This window comes from Falco naumanni, chromosome 5 (assembly GCF_017639655.2).
Source record: "Falco naumanni isolate bFalNau1 chromosome 5, bFalNau1.pat, whole genome shotgun sequence".
NCBI classification, from domain to species: domain Eukaryota; kingdom Metazoa; phylum Chordata; class Aves; order Falconiformes; family Falconidae; genus Falco; species Falco naumanni.
The window spans coordinates 3,260,102-3,283,115 of record NC_054058.1 but is presented as its reverse complement, the minus strand read 5'-3'; the positions used below and the strand labels follow the sequence as shown (position 1 = coordinate 3,283,115).

Sequence of the window (23,014 nt, the reverse complement as noted above, 5' to 3'; positions counted from 1 at the left end):
CGAGCACGTCTTCACTTGTGCTAAATTCTTTTGTGTTGAAGTAAGAACCACAGGATCAAAACTGGTGAAAGAAAGCATTGTTTTTCTCAGGACCCACATGAAGTAAGCTCTAGAGATCCCCCAAAGAAAGTCTGTGGTTCTCAGCTGCAGTACAGGAATACCAAACCAGATCAAGCTTTCATTTTAACAGCACTCAGGTCAAAAAGTAAAATTAGCACACTTAAACCTCTGATTAAATACACAGACTTCCCAACCATACTAAGCTTTTCCAAATACAGTACATTTACCTATACTCCAAGACTAAGGAAGTTTTTAGGCTAGATACAAGGAAGAATTTTTTTTTTTTTTTTTATGATGAGGGTTGTGAAACACTGGAACAGGTTGCCCCATCCCTGGAAACATCCAAGGTCAGGCTGGACAAGGCTCTGAGCAACCTGATCTAGCTGAAGACATCCCTGCTCATTGCAGGGGGGGTGCACCAGATGACCTTTAAGGGTCCCTCCCAACCAAAACTATTCTACAATTCTTTCAAAATTAGAACTTCATGCCAAGGTTATGACAAACCACTGCATATGCTAAATTCCCAGACTGAAGCTAACCTCTCAAGATTATCTAGCCTTTAAGTGTTAATAGATGTGGGCAGTTTCACAGACCCTCATGTCCACAGCCAGTAACTGCCAGCAAGCTGCCAGTAGCATGGGGCCACTTCATCCCAAGGGCAGAACTAACAGGATCAGTGTGCTATAACTGAAATTCATCCCAAGACCATGCAGAAATAATACCATAAGGGACTACAGTCTGCCTTAATTAAAACCTCTCCAAACTTCTATATATGAACTACCTGGCAAACTTCTTCATTTTTAAAGCAGGCACTACTGGGAATCTGACAGCCTTCCTAATGAATTCCAGTGCTCCCGTTGTTCTTAAAAGTTCACTCAACTAACCTAAAGCATGTTTGCTGCAGTTTAAGCCCACAAATTGTTTCATCTCCAGTAGGGAAGACAACAGCTTAGTCTTTTCTTTCCAGCTGTCTTTAACGTATTTAGAGAACATTACCAAAAGAAATATCCCTTTGGTCTCCTCTAAAAGAAACCACACAAAGAGCTTTCAGCTCTCCCTTAGAGCACATTTTCTAGATCTCTGACCATCCCCTTTTGCCTGCAACTCTTCTTCCCCCAGTACAATACCAAAAATAGCTGCTGCACTTTAATTTAGGCTTATTAGCATGCCAAGGCGGCTAACTTCATGTACTTTACATGACATTCCTCTTAATAATCCAGCAAAAATAACGCTACTTTTGCAATATCAGCTGATTCATGGCCACTGTGCAGACAGGTATCTACCTCCAGATCTCCTGCCTTCCCAACTATCCCCACCCTGTTACATGGACAGCCAAGTCTTACTGAAGACTAGCAGACTACATCTGCCCCTGCTAAATTTCATCCTACTTCAGTACCCCACTGCTTTGCCAAGATCATTTTGGACACATGCTCTTCAGTCCTTGGAGCCTCTGAAGGGAATGCAATCCCCAAGTCTAGAAAGTTTACATAGATCAGCTGCAAAAAAACTTACTACTACACTTTAGAAAACTCCGCAGAACCCCCTTGACCCATCCTTCTTATTTTGGCCACGAGTCCTGATTAACTTCAAAGGAACATTTATTGTACCATGGCTGCAGACCCTTCTTAGACAAACAAAAGTCTGAGTTTCTGCCAGGATATATAACATAGTTAACAGTGTGAAAGCGAACACAGACAATATAAAGACATTTCATTTGTAAAAATAAACATACTGGGTGAGATCAAGGCGTTGCCTAATCCACTTTCCTGTCTTCAAGAGCAGTCATAAGCAAATACCCAAAGAATAACACCACAGCAATTAACAGGAGGTATGCATACAGACAGGGGCCTTAAATTATATATACACATATGCCATATATTTTAAGCACATTCAGTAACTTTACCTAACACTAAATTCCATGCTCTCCAGCACTGCATCTTGTTACCCATGTCCAACATCAGTTTATGGGAACAAAGAGCTCTCCACTGCATAAAGCTAAAAAAATGAAAATAATGCTGTGAATGAATTACTGGAGGAAAAAATTAACAGTACTCCATAAAGTACATATTTAGTGTTCTTAGTGGATGATGTGTTTTAAAACAAGCACTTTCATGCCATACAGTTGACTCCATTTACCAGCACTTTCCATGGCTGACTTCCTTTTAAGAGGCTGCAGTTACGTGGTCTACATATACTTTTCTTCAAAGAACAGCCAAGGAGTGGGTCACTTTGTAAGTATCTGAAGCATAGTATTTTTTTAAAAAGGCAGTTTCAAATAACTTCTAGAGGATTTCAGCTATTTCTCTTTTAGTAGCACAAAGGAGGTTGTTTTTTTTCTTAATATTATGCCAAGACAAAGCAAAAGTGATTCATAACTGCACCAGCCTACCTTTCTGCATTCTACAGAAGAAAAACTCTAGAACTTTCAGTAGCAGCACCAACAATCAAGTCAGATCATCCAACTTCCAATTTGTCACTATAGTTCAGCTCCAGTTTTCACACCATTTAAAGGGTAACACATTATGTAACCTATATCTCAGGACATCCAAAGAGGTACATTTTTAGAAAGAAGAACACTTCATATAAAAGTTACAAATCTGGTAGAATGCTACTACTATTGCATTAGCTCTTTCTATTTTCACTTAAAAATGGGGGAAGGGTACTATGAGGTCATTGTGTATTTTATGTTTAATTACTTACATTCCATGCAAACACAAAACCCAGTAATAAATATGGCAGAGTTGATTCCACACACAGAATAATTCCATACAATAGGGTTGAAGAAACTGGTAAGAAACAACAATGGTCAAATAGTCACTACCTGATTCCCTGCATGTTTTTTAGGTATAAGTGGCTTTCACATCAACACAGAAAGAATGAAAAATCAAAGTAAAATAGCACAAGAGATGCCCAGAGCAATTCAAAGGATTTCAACAAAAAATCTCCAGTTCAGTAACATCTGCTCTTTTCAGTGTCAGATGAAAGCTCATTATTCCTCTTCATCTGCAGACAAATTCCCCACCCCTTTATTATCTTTCCCAACAAAATCCTGGACATTATCTGAATTTTTAGAAATATGGGCCTTTGTTTTCTACTGTACTTAGGAATAACAGGTCTTTCAAATAAACCAGCCATAAAAAATTGTGTTTATAGTCTCAAAGCTATACTGTAATACCCTATGTACAGAAGTCTTCTAGAAGGTCTAGTCCTCAGCACCGACACTGTTCTTACTGCATAAATGCCCTACATCAGTTGTACAATGTAATGGACTACTGATATATTTTTTATACACTTCTCCCTCGTATTTCCTCGAAAAGTATTTGGCATACTAGCACACCAGAAAGAAATGCCACTCCCTACCCCCACCCCCCACCCAAATTGCTTACTCCATTCATGCAGACTCAAGACATACCTGCAAAGTGTGAAGTGAGGGCTGCTTACCCCCGCTAACAAATCCATACACCAGCAAATCCCAGTGCATCATGATGCTGGGACTTCACTGAAAGCACTGCAGCATGCAAGAATGCTGGGAGAGGTGAAAACACCACAGTACAGAAGGCACCAGGCTGCACAGCAAGTGCAAACAGCCAAAGAAAAGAGCGTTACAACCTGTATGTTACGAGTCTTCCCAGATACTCAAACAACAATACCATGAGCAGCTTTGAAAGTAAATACAGACTTTGGTACTTATACATTAAGGTGCAAGATCAACCTACCCAAAATGTAGAAGGAGGAAAGGGCAGAGGGTTGCAGCTTCTAAATGACAGTATATGCTACATTAGCAGGAACCTTGCTTGAAATATCAACAGCATTGTCAAATCCCCATGTTTGTCATAGCAACACTACAGTAAGAATGGTTCAATGTAATGCTTTGATTGCCTAGCCAAAAAGTGACAGACAAACTATAATTTCCTTTAAAAAAAAAAACACAACAGGCAGATGTACACCTACTACAGGTGTAGGTGAGGGCTTTGGGTTTTTTTGCTTTTGCAATAATATCCTGAAAGATCCACGGGCATTGAATCCCAGCACTCAGTACACATTGTTACAGGTTCAGTAAATAGTACTGCAAAACTTTTAAGCTTGTCTTAAGCCTCCCCCTATACAAAAAAAAAAAAATCTGAACTCATTTAATGAAAATAAAGTCTTGTGTTAATCACATGGTGACTATGCCCTTACCTGAAAACTAACCTCTCAAGAGTTTTAAAAATACTCAATTTTAAAGCCACGTACACACAAACATCTTGACAATTTATCAAAGTCAGAAAACCTATTTCCTACCTTACAAGTATGTTCTTTAACTGGCTTGCTGACAACCCCAACACAAAATCTGCAACCAGGAGAGAGTTCTCCCATAGTCACAACATTCAAAGAGAAAAAGGCATTTAGAGCAACAGAAGACAGCACATTAGCTTGCAACGCCACTTCTTTCAGAGCTCACTTAGCAGCATCAAAATTAAATGTTAATGCTAGCAGGATAGGACATTACCAAGTCACAGAACGTATCATGTGAAGTCAAATGAGAAACAGGTTCACTATTTCTGACAAAAAAATTATTGTTTGAGTATTAAAACATTACTCCCAAGTTTGGTCTGCAGAAATGTAAGTAGTCAACCCAGATTTGGCAGAACATTTTAAAGCAGTCTGTAAAGGCTTTAAAGCAGAAACTCTAAAGCAAAGCTTTAACACATGGTCTAGGTTTAAATTCCAGATCTCAGAAACCTAGATCATCTCCTCCCTTCCATATCATATTTCTGACAATGCATATGCCTGTGTCCTTCTCTACACTCAGATGTAAAAAAAGTAAGAGTAAAAGGAGCTGCTAGAGCACAACCTACCATTATTTGTTCTCATTTGGAATCTACTGATTTTGAGCTGATCTGCCAGGAACCCCTTCCTGATTCCAACTGCTCTTTAAAAAGAACAAACAACCCACACACAAAAAAAAAAAACTAAAAAAATCCACAAAAAACCCCACACACCAAAGCAAATGCCCCCACAATGTCCAAATAAACTAAAAGGCATACGTAGCTACTACATGTTCTAAAGTAACTCTAGAAGAAATTTCTATTTTGTAATTATGCCAAAAAGAATAAAAATCAGGCTTTCAATTTTGAAGTGGAGGCAGTGTCATTGTCTCAATACAAGTATTTATAAAGTATCGTAATTACAAAAAGTTATGGACATGGCACAAACATCTCTCCACTACTCCCTTTTAGAGCTGGCCCACTGTAATAAAAACTTAGAGTCAATCACGAACTGCTCAAACATTACTAGTGACAAAATGAAATAGTGTATTATAAAAAAATCCACAGACTATTACATAAAGCCAAAGCATTGACACCACACAGTGTTGTTTGTTGCCTCATGAATACCTACACCTGTCTGCAAAAACCCGCAAGTATTTCAAATGTGGCACCTGAGAAAACAGCTGCCATTCTTTTGCTGTCACCAAGCCCAGCAATGCCCTTATCAGCTTCCAGGGACTCAAAGCCAGTAACTCCAGCCAAAGAGAAGCTTTAGTCTATGAAGTTGAGTCTTTCATGAAATAGATTTGGTGGTATTTGTTACTCTAAGAAGATCTTCCATTATGCCAACCACGTTTCTAAAGCACAGTCCAACTGAACGACACTCAGAGAATTTGCTGGTGAACATTATTACTCAGACATGTAAAGACTCCAACAAACACACTCAACTGCCAGCCCCACATCACTTGCATAATAAAAATTTAACACAACCTCAAACTCACTCATGCCTAGTGTACTGGTCAAGGAAGAGCAAGCTCCGAGTTGAGCTCAATCTAAAAACGCCAGTACCTTCCCCTTTGGGAGTTACAATCAAAGCTCTCCCTGACCTCTCACTGATGCACATCATCTAAAGTTTTGGCCAAAAATTTCTGGAATAGTAAAGTTCTCCCAGTCTGCACAGATCTCATGCTTTTGTCTCTAGCACATTCACTAGTCGATCCACTAGAAAAACAGAAGAAACCACCTAGCTTTCCACGGGCCTTTAAAGCATTTCCCCAAGACTCAAATCAACTCTGCAGCCCGTTGTGGTTACTAAAACATGTACTCCAAAATTAACAACTTCTGTAAACTGATTTCAAAGTCTCTAAAACTGAAAGTTGACTAGTAAGGTTTCTGTATTCTCTGAGGAACACGGGGGGGAAAAAAGCTATTAACTTGCAACTACTACACTGCAATACACTATACATACCCACGGCTCCCAAGCCAGTACATACAATCATGAGTAAGACTGCAAGATTAGAAGTGAGATGATACGATCTTCTCAAGGACAACATCATTTTCCGCTTCTTTAGGTTTCAATTGAGCAATTGTATATATAAAGAAAAACCATTCCAGAAGCCTTACATCTGCTCACCTGCACTTATGCCTTGCCAGAAAGCCTTTATTCTCTCAGCAAGGCATAAAAACATTCTTTCTGATGCCGATACTCCAACTCTCCTAAGCGTGGGGAAATTCATTTATGGCTATGGACTTCATTCACAGGGATACAGATCTGTGCCAAATGATTCATGTTTATTTGGCCAACAACCAAATAATCTGCTGATTTAGCCTGATGAATTTGTGTCCCCTTCCACCCTCAAGGAAACCCACTCAATATAGGTCAATTAATTGTGTTACTTTTGGGTTTTATAGATACAAAACACAAATGAGGCACGTGAGAGATGGGATACAAATAATAACATAGGTTATATGTAACTGTTTGCAGCAGGGTGCGAATCAAGAAAACCAAACAGATTGGTGCTATCAACTGCAACTACATAGTTTTTCCTCTTTCTACACTGCAAGAAAAAACAAATTCTTCTTTGCAGCAACAGTCATATTTTAATTTATCTTTCTGCAAAACATATTCTTGGCCTCTCTGAAAATTAAACAATTGCCTGCATTCCTGGCAGAAGATATTTCTTTGAACTACAGGGCTTGTAGCCGACCAGAATTACATTCCTACTGAAAAAGTCAAAAGAGACTATGTTCTACAGTTGTGGCTGTAAGAAGTCTGCCTGGGTTGGAAAAAATTCAGCTGCTTCCCTTCTGGTTATACCTTCAGAGCCAACATCCAACTTCTCTCCTTCTAAGTACTCTGATCCAAAAGCCTGTGGCAACTTTTGTCACTATGCTCAGACACTTATCTCTGTGCATGCACAGGAGCACAGTATTCCTAAGTCCCATACACCCTCTACAACATTATTTATCCAGTGGTATCAATCAGGAACATCCTCCCTTCCTCTTCTGATCAGCTGGTCTCTTATTATGACCACATACTGTCAGGCACCTGGACTACTAGCAGGTTTCTTCAAATCCACCCAACTGCCTCAAGAGACACGTCCGTCAAGCAATGTAACTATACTACTACATGTTCCTGTGATGCATTACATTTAAGAGACACTTCACAGAGTAAAAAATAAAACCAATGTAAGCTACCTAAAAAAAGGAAAAATACTAGCAGCTACCTCTATAAATAATTCAATTCTACCTTATCGTAATACCAGCATAACAGTCATTCGCTACTTTCAACATGACTACATTGGTCATTAAAACCAACAAAGCAAAAGACATTTGGCCCTATCCAGACCTACTACAGAGCTGTGAAACTATTTTTCTTTGCTGTAATTTCACTGAAGTGAATTTCCTATGGCAGGCACAAAGGCCCTCCACAATCCCACAGCACTATTTCTTCAGCTAAACTGATTCCACGTTACTGATGCAGAAACCCTGCAAATCATCAAAAAAATTTAACACAAGAAAGATACCTACCTGGCAACTCACTTTTACCTAGTTAATATCAGCACACTAGCCAAGTGCATGTGCAGGACACACTGGTACTGGTATTAACAGGCCCTCAGCTGATGGGGCTAAGCCAGAACATACTGGGCCCACTGCTACAGTGAGGTGGCAATACTCTTGGCAAGGACCAGTGCACTCCCTTCAGAAGGAGCTGCTGCTGTATGGGGGTTTTTTTTGTTTTGGTTTTTTGGGGGTTTTTTTTTTGTTTTTTTTACAAAAGGCCCTTGGTGCTTGACACTGACAAGCTATCTTACCACTTTCCTTTCTTACATTGTAAGACAGACTAGGTGAGAACACAAATTGCCTTAAATGCTTAGATCTACTTCCCGTCTGCAAGAGATAAAAGTACAGAATGAACTGCTTTGCTTTATTTCCTCTTCTGAACAACAGACAAGTCATCTGTGGCAAGAGCACCTAATGAAAAGATTCTTTGATAGCACTGATCATACAAGGAAAAAAAAACCACTGTCCACTTCTTTTAGAGGCACATCAGTATGACTTCTGGGCATCCACATTTTTGACAGTTCTCAGAGGGTGATACAGAAATGCTTTCAGTAAGGTCTCCAACGTGGATTTCTGTCAAAATCATCTCACCTCTCCTACTGCATAGGCAGAACATCACACAGCAGCACGGTCAAAGGCTGTAGTATCAAGTCAAACATGCCCTGCCTCATAGACTACAGCTAGATAACTGACGCTCTCTCTCCATGGCGTGGTAAGCTCGTACCAACGGGAGCAGGAGGGATCCTGAAGATTTGGTGAAAGCTGTTCTTTCACGTAGAGTGGTTACCAATATAGAGTTCACAAAAGCTTCAGGTAGAGCTTCATTTTAGGCTTCTGTTTAATGAGATACAGCAGTGCTGACCAGGAATACCTCATCTGAGCACAACTATGATGTTGTATCCGTTGCTCACAGAAGTGTTATCTTGCCACCATGTCTCACACCTTTCCCGCCTTAAGACCAGATTGCTTCAATGCACTCAATATACGGTTACACTTTAAATCACTTCAAAAAATATAAAGTGGCACAGATCATCAGCCCTCCAAACTTAAGCCCTCCCCAAGGGCAGTATGCAGCACTTTGGCAACAATCTCCATCAGATGAGAAGTGCCAAGGGGGTTCCCAGTTTTGCACCCAAAAAGAGGGTGTCTGACCTGTACAGCACTCACGGGTTTGAGCCTTTATGTCTGAGGGAGTATCTTCCCTTGCCACACTGTGAAAGCTGTTATTAGCATTTATTTCCAGCATGCGTAAATAAAAGAGCATCTATCTGTGCAGCTTACTGAAGAGCTGACAAGACAAAATTCTAGATTTTATATGGACTTGGGTCAAACAAAAATGAGGAGAGCTGTTTTACAAGACATTTAAACTTTCAATAAGCTCCTTTTCATAGACACTAAGGTTTGTTCATCTTTCAAGCCTGCACTGGGCTGATGCTCATTAAATTCAGAAAGCAGCCAAGTAGCTCCACCAGCCATAGAACTTCTGCAGGAGACAGCCACTTTAGCACTTCCCACACTAGCTATGGGTGACAAAGTCCTCAGAGTAAAGTTAATTTTTTTAACAAAAACAAAAGGGAGAGAACTCCAAAAAAATGTTCAAGTCTTAAGTCTACAGAAATTTCTGGAAACCCAAAGGTAACAGACCTTCAATTTAAAATGGGACTCATCAAGTCATTCAAAGCAAAAAGACTGCAACAGCTTGAACCAAGAGGTTACTAGTGTTCTCCAACCACACTGCACATTATTAGGTAACGTGTTCAAATAATTAAGGGTTTAGCATAAATTCAGTTTCAGAAAGTGCTAGAGCTGGTCACAGCACAAAGCTTTAACTAGAAGCTTTTTGCAGGCACAGATACCCTATAGGCTTTCAAAAATCTTCTTTACATCACTCATCCATCCAGTTCAAGAAAGAACATGGGGTGAGGCAACAGCAATAGCCAATAACCCACAGATCTGTATCATTATGAAGACCTGCAATGAGTAAACTGGACACCAATATTGGAAAAATCCTCTATGTTCTACCTAAAATAGCACTTAGAGATGGAATATATCAAATTTAAAGAACTCTTAGGGCAGCAGAAGGAAACCCTTCACCCTGTGGGGTGATCTTCAGCAATAGATGCTGAAGTACTCCCTTCCTTATCCCCTAAGAGAAAGATCAGAGTACATCAACTACTGCTGCTTTGTGATACCTACAAGGCCCTACCAAGTTAACGGATGAAGTGATGTAACAACTTCCAGCGCCAGGACACATACCGGCAAGGAACAGACACCATAAGCCATATGGGTTTCCACAACTGTGTAAGAACGTGAATGGTTAAAATATTGCTAAGAAATACAAAGTCGAATCAATTGATAATACAAAAGATGATCATCTCCAGGAAGCTGCATAGGGAAGAGAACACACACAAAACAGTGATGGAATAAGAAGAAAAGGTTCAGGATAAACCCCAGTAAGTCTCACACCACCACCAAAAAAAACACAAACCACCAAAACACAACCACCAAACCACAAACCCACAGAAATAAGACACAAGGGTCATAGCAGAATAACTAACCAACTTATCATCTGACAGGTTCCATTCGGCACACCTCACTTTTTTTTTTTTTTATCAGTGATTTTTTTCCTGAACTACCCCTAATGACATGAATAAAGAGAATATAGTTTCCCAGTGTTAGAATTAAGTACAGCGAGCAGCAGTTTTATTTCTTTTCAAAGTGCAAGGCATGAGTTTGGGGCACTGTAGCACAAGACACATTTCACTGTAGCGCACGTGGCGATTAACTGACCCCGTTAGTGCAATTTTTTCAAGTCTAGGCATGAGGAAAGCTGTTCACCCAGCAGCAGTCAGAAAGCTGGACAGGGCTAGGATCGGCGACGGCCAGACACATAATGCTCAGCAGGCTTCTGGAAGGGAGTAATCTTCTTCTCTCCAGCAAGGACAGCAGGATGGGCAGCTTCCAGTTTCAGAAACCAATTAGGCAGAAACTGCTATCAAAGCAACAGAGAGGGCCCTACCCTAACTGGGTTGAGAAACAGAAGGTAGCATTATCTCAATTGTTCTGCCAGTTTCAACAGCCCCACTCATTCCTTCTCACTTAAGTTGCCCAGGGTGCTCTTTTCGAAGGCTCTTCCCACACACCTACCTGGACATCACACAGTATTAAATTAAGCTTGTCACCTAAATGCCACATGCTACCTAAGCAGCAGTCACTTTTATGTCCTGAATTGTGGAGTGGCTACTAACAGAGCAACAAACTCACAGACTTTATTTCTTCATGAACCACATTTTAAAGAGCTGTTACAATAGTGAAAGATGCGCCATGCTCAAACACCAGCAGTAGTACCATGTGTGAGCAGTACACAGCAATATAGGTTTACCAAGCTGAAGTGCTTCTGCAAGATTATAGAGTGCAAAACCCTGTGAATTTAAGAAAAGAAAAACTTAAACAAAACCCAAGTTTGGCACCACCATAACATTCTTTCAGAGAGTCCAAGATTAATTATTACAAGATTGTCCTTTAGATTTTGCAACCAAAAGTACATGTACAACATCAGAATTAACTAAAGCAAATAAAATTGCCTTCCTCACCCTCCAAGTTAACAAATTGTGCATAACCAAGTACAGAGTCATGACATTCACACATGGAGCAAAAAACTCTTCATGGCCAGCATTAGCCATGACATTATTTACTGCAGACCAACAAGATAATTGGCTACAGTTACAATAAGTAATGTTGTCTACAAGGACTTGGTGTTACTTGAAACACTTATTTTTCCAGAAGCTCAGGGAAGGAACAAAAAAAATTAAAAAATCAATTCCACAGTCATTAGATGAAAATTCTCCACAAACTTTGCAACTTCTATTTTTATACAGATATTTTTGGTCATGTGTTGCATGACTACCCTCTATATTTCAGGATTATTTTTGTCCCATTTGGGAAACAATGTACAATGGAAGCAATGCAAGAACTAGGTAAAGAACAAAAGAAAGCTTCAAGCTCATACCTCTTCTCTTACAGTATAACCAGCAGGTTGATAGTATCAGCAAGTGGAGAACTGGAAGCTCATCTCCCTCTTGCCCTGTTGAAAGACAGGCTCAACACAAGGAGCTCACACACTTCTTTTCTGGGGCAGAGAAAGCCTACAAACCCAGCAACACAGCCCTGCACAAAGAATTACCTACTTGAAAATTACTTCAATGTAGAAATTCATATGGTGGGGTGGAAAGAACAGCTGAGTGACTCCAAAACCACCAAAATATAAATACAGAAAAAAACCAATAGATTTCAGAAGATGCTAGACTCTGGTATGGCTTGAAAGAGATACAAGAAGGGCACAGGGCTCCTACACTTGCAGAGATGTTAAAATCCTTGTAACGTCTATTACAGAGTAAGGAGAGCAGCATGCATGAGAATTCATCACCCAACAGGCAGAGGAGAACCAGCTGCTGGTGATCGCCCATCCATCCTTTCATTCCTGGTTCAGGCTTTCTTACCAACTTCTGAGAACAAAGTCTCATAAATAATACAGGGAAGAGATGAAAAATCCTTCCTCACCCTTTCTCCCCCACACACCTTGGGGAGAAGAGCAATCACTTGTACCTGTACCGTTCTAGTACTGCTCCTCCCAGGTAACACAAGGATCATTTTATCAATCCTTTCCTCATCACTTGGATACATCCTTCCTAGGTAACTGTTGCAGTGCTCAGCGAGGAGCAGCAGTAGCTGCAGAGACACCAGAGAAAGAGTGACTTCACCATCTAAATTCACCACTACTCCAGACTTCGAAATAAAAGCAAAAATGTTAATGTCAAGTCAGGTTTTGCTCCCTGATCGCTCAGAAAAGATCGGCACCAAGACAGATGTACCAAAGATGTCCAAGAGACTCAAAAGATACCAATCCATCAATTTTCACCTACCTCACAAGGACTCTTTTGTCCCAGCTTTCACTCAGAAAAGCTCAGAACGTAACAAAGTAACCGATATAACTAAGTCCGTAAATATATAGCAAAATGAAAGATGCAAGCAATCTCTCTGTTCACCACACAAGTGATTTCCCCTCCCCCTTGCCACCTCAAGCACTCAACACTGGTAATAGGTAGCTTGCTACATCATGCCATTAGATGCTACCAAAACTCACGAGAACCAGAAAAATATAACCCTTTTTGACACCCAGACATTTTTCTCTCTTACAACGCAATAAAAAAAGTTAACTTCCTGAACCATCTTACATGGATGACTTAACTGAAAATATAAGCTGCATTTCCCACAGAGTCCTTGTATGCAATTCTCTTGCTTTGTTCTGACTTTTTTTTCCAGACAGCAGAAGGACCAGGAGCACATGACTAGAGCGACTGTGGGGGTTATCACAAGTGCATGTGCTTTATGCTACGGCCTTTGTTTCTCCCTCAGCATTATACACTTGGGATTGTTTCATATTTGCAAACTTGTTAGTCTGCATCAGTTAGCACCCTCTTCACAGGCAAGCATCTGTCTAGTCTTTACCTCAAATAAACGGGAAAGGAGCATCAATGACCTTTCAAGAATCAAGCCGTAGAGCTTGAATAAAACAGAATTAGTTGCTGAGCCTGACAGGTCTAGGTCTCAGTTGGTTTAGACAGCCACCTGCAGAAATACTGATCAACAAGACCTGCTTCCTATTCCACACACGCATAAAGTAAATCAATAAATTAAAATGGAGTCACCCACTTTCTCCATACAAATCAAGAATCCTTAATAAGTTGTCACGCTGGACCTGATCAAACATATGTTCTTATGTTACTAATGGGTGTAGTTAGCGTATATATGGGGGGGGGTTGGGTTGTGGTTTTTATTTTTTTTTTCATTATTTTTTTTTTAATGCTGCAGGCAAGCTGATCATGCACATACAAGGTAGACTACAGACCCCGAGCCAAACGTTCTCTTCAAGGCTTCAACTGCAGTGGAAGACATTTCCGTGCAGAAAAACATCAGAATTTCTGATCTGTCAAAAAGCTCACAATCTTACAGCGCTTCGTCATGAAATGCATAAACCGATGTGATACATGCACGCATGCACAGACAGAGCCATGTCAGGTGTGGCTGTACGCAAGTATCAAATAGATCAATCAAATGGTAATGCATATCAAGCATTCCCGGTCCCATAAAGATGCCACCCTGCGTGTCTGTGAGAAAGATTAAAATATCTCTGAAAACTACACTATTAATGCAAATCTTGCAGAACAATTTAGTTGTTAAGGTGAACACATTCAATGGAAGAGTTAAGAAATTCCCTATTATAAGCATATAGCCATCTTTAGCGACTCTGAACAGGGCCTTTTTCCATTCCCACTGTACATTTCTTCAGATTTATTAAATATTTTTACCTCACATAAACCAGCTAACCCCACCAGCTAGAACACGAAGGATGGGCACATATTAAACACAAATTCCAACATGCCTATGCAGAATAAAAGCACAGGCCTCATTCTTTAAAATATTCCTCTGATCAGAAAACTGGAAAAGGCACGCCAAGCTCGAAATAACTACTCCCTAGGCTCACACGGCAAAATAACCATTTTCTTATCCCCTGTATTGAGCATTTTACCAGAGCCTGGAGGATATTAGAGAGACACCTTTTGTAAGCTCCCCTCCCCCTCTTTTTTTTTTTTTTTTTTTTTTTAAAAAAAAGGGCTGGACTAAAAGGTGCTCACACCCGATCTACGGGTGCATGGAAAAATCTTCCAAGCTCTCTCCTTCAGAGGGCTTTTAAATCCATAAGGAACGCGAATGTCACAGCCCTACCTGTGTGCCCGCAATTCGTTTCCTCCTTTCGAAGGGGAAATGAAAAGGAAACGCAGGCGACGGACCTTCCAATCCGTTCCACAAAGGGGGGGGGGGGGGGGGGGGATAAATAAAATAAAGGGGTTTTAATTAGCCAGAGGCCGCTCACAAGGCTGGCAGCGACCAGAGGCGAAGCAAGAGGACAAACCACCGGGCGTTTTTCGCCCAGCAGGCCCCGAACGGAGCGGCGGCGTGCGCCTATTCAAGGTTAATGGGGAAGGGGGGGAAGGGGAGAGAAAGGAGCTGCCTCCGCCGGGCCGGGGCCGCTCCCCCGCCGCCCCCGCTCCCCGCCCGGGCCCGGTCAGGGACTGAGCCCCGGCCCGGCCCGCCGCCCCCCGCGGGATACTCACGGCTAACTTTCATGCTGCCGAAGGCCGAGGGCTGCTGCACCGGCTTGCAGCTCTCCGCGAAGGAGGTGGTCCTGGGCCGCCCGGACATGGTCTCCCGCTCCTGCTCTGCCCCGATCACCTCTCTCTTCCTGCCTTCCCCCTCCGCCGCGCCCCGGCGGCTCGGCGGGCCCGCCTGCCGCTGCCTCGCTCGCTCAGCTGGAGGAGACGGGCGGGACGCGCCACATGAAACGCCGGGCCCCCCCCTTCCCCCCCCCCGGGGAAGCCCCCTCCCCTCTCGGTCTCTGTGGCGCTCTTCGCCCGGCTGCTGCTTCTTCCTCCTCCTCACGCCGCCCGTTTCTCACAAAACCATCCTTCCCGGCCGCGCCGGTGGGTCCGAGAGCCGCCTCCGCCCAGTCCGCAGCCCCCCCGGCGCCGCTCCCGCTCCCGGCCGCGAGCGAGGGGGGTTTGCTAGGCCTCGCTGCCCCCACCCTGGGCGCCAGTCACATGGGGCGGAGGCTCACGGCCCGGCTCCTCTGATCCCGCCGCTGCGTTTCTCTTTTCGGCTTTTTTTTTTTCTTCTTCTTCTTTTTCTTCCGCCTCTTCCTTCCCCCTCCCCTCTCCTCTCCTTCCCCCTCGCCTCTGAGGGAGGCGGCAGGGAATGGGACTATTTTTTCCCCGGCGGAGGGATCTCGAGGCTCCCGGAGCCGCCGGCAGGAGGTGATGCGGCCGCTCGCAAGAGGATCCGGCAGGGGCGATGGGATCCGCGGCGGGCGGAGTAGGGGTGAAGCGGTCCGGGCGGCCTCGCTCGCTCGCTGAGTCTTCTCAGTGCGGCGCTGAGGCGGCGGCCACGGCGCGGCTCCTCATTGCGCCCGCAGGGGCAGCTGGCGGCGGCTCAGGCTGGGGACGCTGCACTGCGGGCGGTGGCCGCCGGCGGCGGCGCAGGCCATGACGGCGGCGGCTCCCCGGCTCCTCCTCAGCCGGCTTCAGAGCGCTGGCGGCGGCGGTTGCTGCTGCTGCTTCCCCGGGCGTCCAAGGCACATGGGACTAGCCCGCCCGGCTGAAGCCTCCTGCCGCTCCCTCCCGGCGCCGGCTGCCTCCCGCCGGGCCCCCCTCCCCGTTTCTGCCGATTAGTCCCTTTGTCCCCGCTGCTGCCTCCGCTGCGTGCCGGGTTCCTGCTGCTGCGCTCTGTGTGTGCGCCAAAGCCGCGCAGCCGCCTATGCCCGTCGCCGCCCTACGCTGCGGAACGGCCCTAAGCACCTTCTGTGAATACCCAGCCGAAGAGCCCGACGCACTCGCTAGCCCCCAGCCCGAGGCCCTTACGGAAACACCCGAGCCGTCTCGGGACCAATCCCCAGCTCGTTACGGAAACGCCTGTAACGGCTCGCAACCAATCAAGAACTCATCGCGGGCGCAGCCGAGTCTCCCCGAAGCGAAACGGCAGCCCAATCGGAAAACGCCGCCACCGCCCTAGCAGCGCGGTCGGGGAGCCAATAGGAAGGAGGCCTCTCTTCCGGCTATCGCCGGGCCAACCCGAAGAGAGCCGAAGCGGGGGAGCCAATCGCCTGGCGCGCTGCGCCTGTCACACAGCCCTGGGACGGTTTCAAGCCGCAGCCCGAGGCGGAGCGCGGGCGCGGGCTGCGATTGGCCGCCCCGGCGGAGCGCTCCGATTGGCCCGCGGCGATGAGGCGGCCCGAAGACGCAAACCAGCGCTCCGCCACGGACCAATCCCGAAGCGCGGCGCCGCGGGCAGCGCCCGCTCCCGTCGGGGCACGGCCGCTCACCTTCGTGACCCCGGGGGGCGCGCAGGGCGGGGTGGGGCGAGCGCGCACGCTCAGTGCGGCGGGAGGGCGGGCGCCGCCGCCCCTCAGGCCCGGGCTGCCCTCGGGGACTGCCCCGCCGCCTGCCTCTCGGCCTGTGCCGCGCAGAGCCGAGCGGGCGGGGCAGAAGCACCCCCGAAATAACGGGAGTTGTGCCTGACACCGTCAGGGAGCGAGGCGCCGCGCGCCCGCCCTCAGGCCCTTGTCGGGCCCGTTGAAGCAGCCCTTGCAGCTGCCCGCGGCATGGTCATCCGTAGGCCTTTGGTGTGAAAACGGCGCCTGTGGGGAAGGGGTTGGCAGCGGGGGGAGCTGACTTGTTAAAAAAAATGTGCTGGAAGTCATGGGGGTGGCCATGCAGCTGCGGGATGCCAGTTGTGAAGAAACTGGGCTTGAGCGGTGGGGAAAGAAGACCAAGATGCTTAGAAAGTTCTCCCTATTGAGTGTTAACCAGCAAAACCTTCTTATAGGCAGCTGGGTTTGCCTAGAACTACCAAGCTGGTCTTCATATCCAGGGCTTGGTGCCACTGTGACTGGATTGAGCTTGGTCCTGGCCAGAGTCCCAGGCACTGTTCTGGAAGAGCCTGTACATCTTGATGGCTCTGAAGCATCCCCCAGGGGAATTGGTTCCCGGCCCTGGCAAAGCTGGCGCTGGAGTACTGCTCCCTGCTATGACCTCGGTAAAATTACTCGGCAGACCTCAGCAAAAATTGAGCACTGCTTGCTTATGCCATTAAAAAAAAAAAAAAAAGTGTTGTTGCCAGAATAGTTCATACCACAAACAAAGTAACTTGGACTAGCAGAAGCACTTTCTGCCAGCGTTACAGTCTAAGAGCTGCTGTTTTCAAGGCTTCGAAATTTTGCCAGATTTACTTCCCCTCCGCCCCCCCCAGTCCTGTTCTGAACAACATTGCTATGTGAGCAAACAAAGACCTGGCCAAAGGCAGCTAAAATTTATCCTTTACAAGAGCTGTTTTGCAAAACAGAAAGCAAACCCTGTCTCTCAAAATCATCCTGTTCAGCTGTTTGCTTACCCCAGGGTGCTCAGTTTGCTGGAAACCTTTTTTCCTGTCTGGTAAAGGATGAATGGTTTTACCTGCTACAAAGGACCTGGCATTGTTTAAGGTTTGATTCTTCATGAGCTACCTGTACAGCTCCGTACAGCTGGAAACCTGACAGCTAAGAATGGTGTGCTCTAACAAAGGCTAAAAGAGATCTGAAATCACAATATTGGAGTGGTACTGCAGCCACCTCAAACCACCCTACTATATTCATCATTCCAGCCCCCTCTGAGACACCAGAGTATTGAATGTTGCTGAGACACCATCTCAATAAGCCACCAAGCATGAAAATGATGTTTTCTCTCCTGTTTTGGTAGAGGTGTTTGTCCCAGGTGTGACTATTTGTCAAAAATCAAGGGTACAGATTGGATTAGTTTTCTAAAGAGCAATCTTACACAAAAAGACAAAGTAAATATGCAACTAGGCAGTGCCCAGCTCTCCTCTACCTGAAATGCACCACCAGACATTCCAGTAATGAGCTTGAAATACTTTTTTTTTTGGCCTTGAGCACCAAAATGCCAAAGCAAATCACGTTGTCGTGTTTTCTGACAAAGTTCTTTCAAAACGCGATATAAACAGGAGAACCAACTTAAGGGAGACAGCCAAGCTATGCGACTTGAAAAACCTGGTGGTCTGAAAAATAGCAGGTGGGGGAGGGTGAGCTCTTTGCTCTAGCATTTCTTGTTACTCCTAATAGTAAATAAAAATCAGACCAATGCATAATTTATTCTGACAGTGTCCATTTGAAAGATGTCCCTTAAAGCTTTGTAACGAGTCTATGAACTGGTAGTAACAACAGCAAATCAACTTTGTTCACTCACAGAGAACAAGGCTACCTTTGGAAAACAACTTCATGCTTGCCCTCTTGTATATGGTATAACCCTTCCCTCAAATCACCCAGTTTCCTCTTCGGTACCAAAACAATCCGTATCAAACCCAAAACTCTCAGTTACTGCTAATGTTACTTTTCTGAATACCAAGTCTATCCATCCACTTGGGGAACTCACATTACAAAAATCTCAGCTGCTCTACTTCCTATTATGCAATCCTGCCCACATTTGTGAGTAATAATTAACCAACCAGCTCTCCAAAGCCTGTCCATTCAGGTCGTAGTGTCTTCTCATCTACCAGGAAACCACAGAAGTGTGCTTAAAGAACTATTGGGTATCTGAAGGGACAGGAAACTATAAAGCAGATCCAATTTCTGTTCGTCTTTTCATAGATTCTTTCCTTAGCTAAGACTGCTTTCAGAAAAACCCTGAACACATGATAAGGGCATCTGTTAAGCCTTAATGCTCAACTTCAAAAATGGACTGACAATTAAAATCATTTGAGAGAGTCATGAGTGAGCTAGTTGCTTTTTTAGACTGAAAGGTTCTCTTTTGACAACATTGCAAAGTTCACATTTATTTTTGGTCCCTTGGCTGATGAAATGACCGCCCTTTAGAATCTGCAAATATAAATAGAATTGACGTTTTAATGATCAGTTTTCACAAGCAACTATTATGCAGTGTCTCAGGCATTAATATTGTTCCAAATCGGGATGCAAGGGGCAGTTTTACAGCTGCTGTGTTTCTGTAACATCCAAGTTCCCAGGGAGGCTGCCTGAAAAGATGAAGCGTCCGATAGAAATTACTGAAGTGTTATCTCTCTGAAATGCCATAAGGTGGCAGTGAATTGGAAAATTGGTACTATTTCTGGGTAGAACAAAGCTTTAAGGAGCTCAGCAGAAGAGGAGGGGAGGCTTGTTTGTTTGTTTGTTTAGGGGTTCTCATTTGTCTGTTTACATTTCATATATATAAGCTTCACATCCAATCCTCTTGATCAGATGCTGAATAGGTCTGCTCCAACATGCACGAGCAGACGTGTTCCTGCACAGGGAACTCATACATTTTTTTCTCCATTGCTTCCTTCTCAGATCAGTGGGAAGATTTTCTGTTTGCTTACCTTGCAGCTCTTCCTGTGTCATTCCACCAGAAGCCACGGTGAGAGGGCTTCCTCCGCTGGCCTGATAAGGATGCAATCACTCAAAGCTGTTTTGAACTTTGTTGCACCACTGAATCTAAACGATATTAATGGATCTACCAGTCTTGCATCTGGATCCTTAATATTGCCAAGGGAGTCATCCACGGAAAATTAAGTGAGATATTGTAATGGTTTGCCTCTCGTTTGATTGCTGTGGGCAAACTCAATGGTTATGGTTGAACTGTAATATTTTTTTTCCAGTGGAAAATCAGAGATTGTAACAGTAACAAATTTACTGACTTCCCAGGCGTTAATGATTAGACAATAAATCCTGAAGAGTGGTTTTGATTTTTGCCCCAGAACAAAATCCAAAAGAATCTATGTTTAGAACATTCACCAGTTGCATTTATTTTTCTGAGCAGGACAGAAGGTTTTAATCCTGAGAACCCAGCGTTTTGCAATGGTTTCCTGTCACAAAATATGTCATCACCAACAATTGCTTCAGAGAGCAGCTGATGTTCTGCTGATTGGGATGTGCGTGGGTGCACCTAGGCCTCGCAAGACTCCAGGTGAGTTTGCCAAAACCAATAGAGCCAAGTGATCCGAACAGTTTCATGTAACAGGAGCTACGGGCAGCTTCCGTTTCCCAATTTTGCGGTGCAGTCGAACAAGCAGAGACACTGAATACAGGTTCAGGGCAACGTTGCAACACACAGACAACATCAGTGACTCACTAAGCAGGCAAATGTGTCCTGTGGAAGTCCTCCCCGCTGATGTTCTGCACAGGTTTAAGGCTGGTCTTATCCACTGGCTCTTGAAAGAGGCATCAAGTTTCCCACTGTGCCAGGAGAACATCTTGTGCAGTTGGACAGTTTCCCTTGCTCCAGCATTTGTCTGACCACACCTTCTTCATAAATAACCCTGGAAAACTACAGTGTCCAGAGCCAGAGAAGCTCTGTCAGTCTAATGAGCCTATGACGAGTGTTTCAGACATGTGTTTTCTGGAAAGCAAAAATTATGCTCATTTCCTCAGGAGTCTGAAAGGGTTAAAATCTAGAAAATTATTGGGCTCTCCTGTGTGTATCTTCTCCCTCACATTAGATTCAGTCAAGCAGCACAAGACTGACATCTGTTTGCTTTCTATTTGTATTTTCCTGTGCTGTCAGCAGGTCTGTCTGTTTCTGTAAAGGGGATACCAAGGAGCAGATGGATCATTCTTAACACAACCCTGTTCCCTTGAGTTTCCTGGGGTTTTCTCTGTACTACAGTATTAGTGGAAGGGCCCATGAATGTCCCATGCTCACTATTTCCCTGCCTCCCCAATCAACTTCCAAACTGGCTGTTGAGGATGCATTCAAAATAGAGTTAAAACCAGCCTGATCCCTGAGGCCTTCGGTCCATTCAAGAAAATCTCGTAGGGCTAGGAAGCCTTAACTTGAGGCAGGGGATTAGGACTACTCTTTAGATGGGTCTTGATAGAGATGGGAGAGGCATGGGCAGGGGAGGAGACCCCGGCTGGGTTTCCAAGCCACCACAGTGACATAGAAGTTGCACAGGGAGCCTAGCACAGTAGCCAACAAAGGAGATTTTTCTCCACTTCCTCCTTCAGACAGCTGGGGGACATTGCACCAGGGTGATGAGGTTTACTGTGCCTTGTCACAAATGCAGGAAGAGGATTTGCTAGTTCCTATTGAAATAGTTTTCAGAAAGAAAGCATTGCATATGGTGCAAGGTGCCAACAGAAGGAGAAGAGGCTGTTGGGAAAGACGTCTGCATCACCAAAGCAGCAAAGAAAGCAGCAATGTGCCTGGTGGGACCTGCCCAGGATGCTGTCCTCGCCGCAAGAGCTCCCTGCGGACCGAAATTACGATCCTTGGCTGCAATGAAATGCTCATAGAGCTCTTGCTGTCACAGCTGCTTTTACCCTGGCTGAAAATAACTGCACGGGTACGGTCTCCCCAGGACAACCAGGTCCCTGGGGGAGAAAGGGAATGATAGTGCTTAGTGTGTTGGAGTCATTCTTGATATCCGCAGGGCAAACTGGGGGGAGTTTAATACGCATGTGTCTGCACAGAGCAACAATTGCTCTGCAGTATACAATGTATAGCAAAATGGTTGAATAGAGCTATGAAACCTTGGTCGTTCTACATACATCAGCCGTAGGAGTGAACTTGCACTGTTGTTGTACCTCTTACCTGTGAACTGGGGGTCTGTAGTTTGCAGCCCGGAATTAAAGGTGGTGATTCTACTCAGAACCTGGGAGAACATGCACAGTTAATTAGTAAGTGGCCAAAAATGTAACACTATTTTCATTTTGTTCATTGAGATTTTGCCAAGCACTCTAACTGATTTAATGATCCCTGTCCCTAGCTGCTCACTAATCACCATCGCACACTACTTCCTTCATCTTTGGCTTGCAAATGGTTACTAATTGTTGCTGCATTGTGCATCTGGTGTTGACAGCTGTCCTCGCCCTGAGATGGAGAGTCAGCTGTTTTAAAAAGGAGAGCCTTCTCCCAAATCGCTAAAACATCTGGGAAAATGTGGTGTCGAAACTGAATTATCAAACATAAAAATTTAGCAAATATGTGGACAGGCTAGAAGTTCTGCAAACACAAAGGTTAAAAGTAGGTACAGGAATCAGAACAGAAAAGACTCACCGCTGTGTCTTTAAAATGCATGTCCTGGGTGCTTCCCATAAAGAAAAAAAAAAAAAAAAAAAAGCCTGTTTCCCCTGATTCCCTGTGGACTCCTTGACATAGCAAAATCTTTTACTCTGTGCATAACAGAGTACACTTCCTAATTTAATCAGACTAACAACCCATGTTGCTTTTGCTTCAGCCTATGAGATGTAATTCAAAAGCTTTTCTACAAGACAGGACTCAGGATCAGGCAGCAAGACCTAAGTGGCTGAAGGCAAGAAACCAGCAGCATGAAAGCACCCAAAAGCCCTAGAAATCAATGGAAACAATTGCATTACTTAAAAAAAATAAATCTTTTCCAGAATCTCATTTCCTTCTGAACATTTTGTGACTGTGATTGTTACAAGCAACCTATTTTTTTTCCCCTCCCTGTTTATTTTGTGTATTTAACAGCACTGAGCATACAGTCCATTGTTTTGCTAATGGTCAGCAAAGCTTATCTCCCGA

The 23,014-nt window shown here is 44.4% G+C and overlaps 1 protein-coding gene across 4 annotated transcripts in view; it reads right to left on the bottom strand.

Moving 5' to 3' along the window:
- The window catches only part of GSK3B (glycogen synthase kinase 3 beta), a 157,421-nt gene extending 140,997 nt beyond the window's left edge, over nt 1–16,424 (bottom strand). The window contains exon 1 of one of the 4 annotated variants that reach the window (XM_040595475.1): nt 15,047–16,424. In XM_040595475.1, coding sequence (XP_040451409.1) covers nt 15,047–15,134 — 88 coding nt within the window. In that variant the 5' untranslated portion in view covers nt 15,135–16,424. The remainder of the gene's footprint in view (nt 1–15,046) is intronic. The other 3 variants (XM_040595477.1, XM_040595476.1, XM_040595478.1) reach the window with 3 other exon arrangements.
- Nucleotides 16,425–23,014: the final 6,590 nt, after the last annotated feature.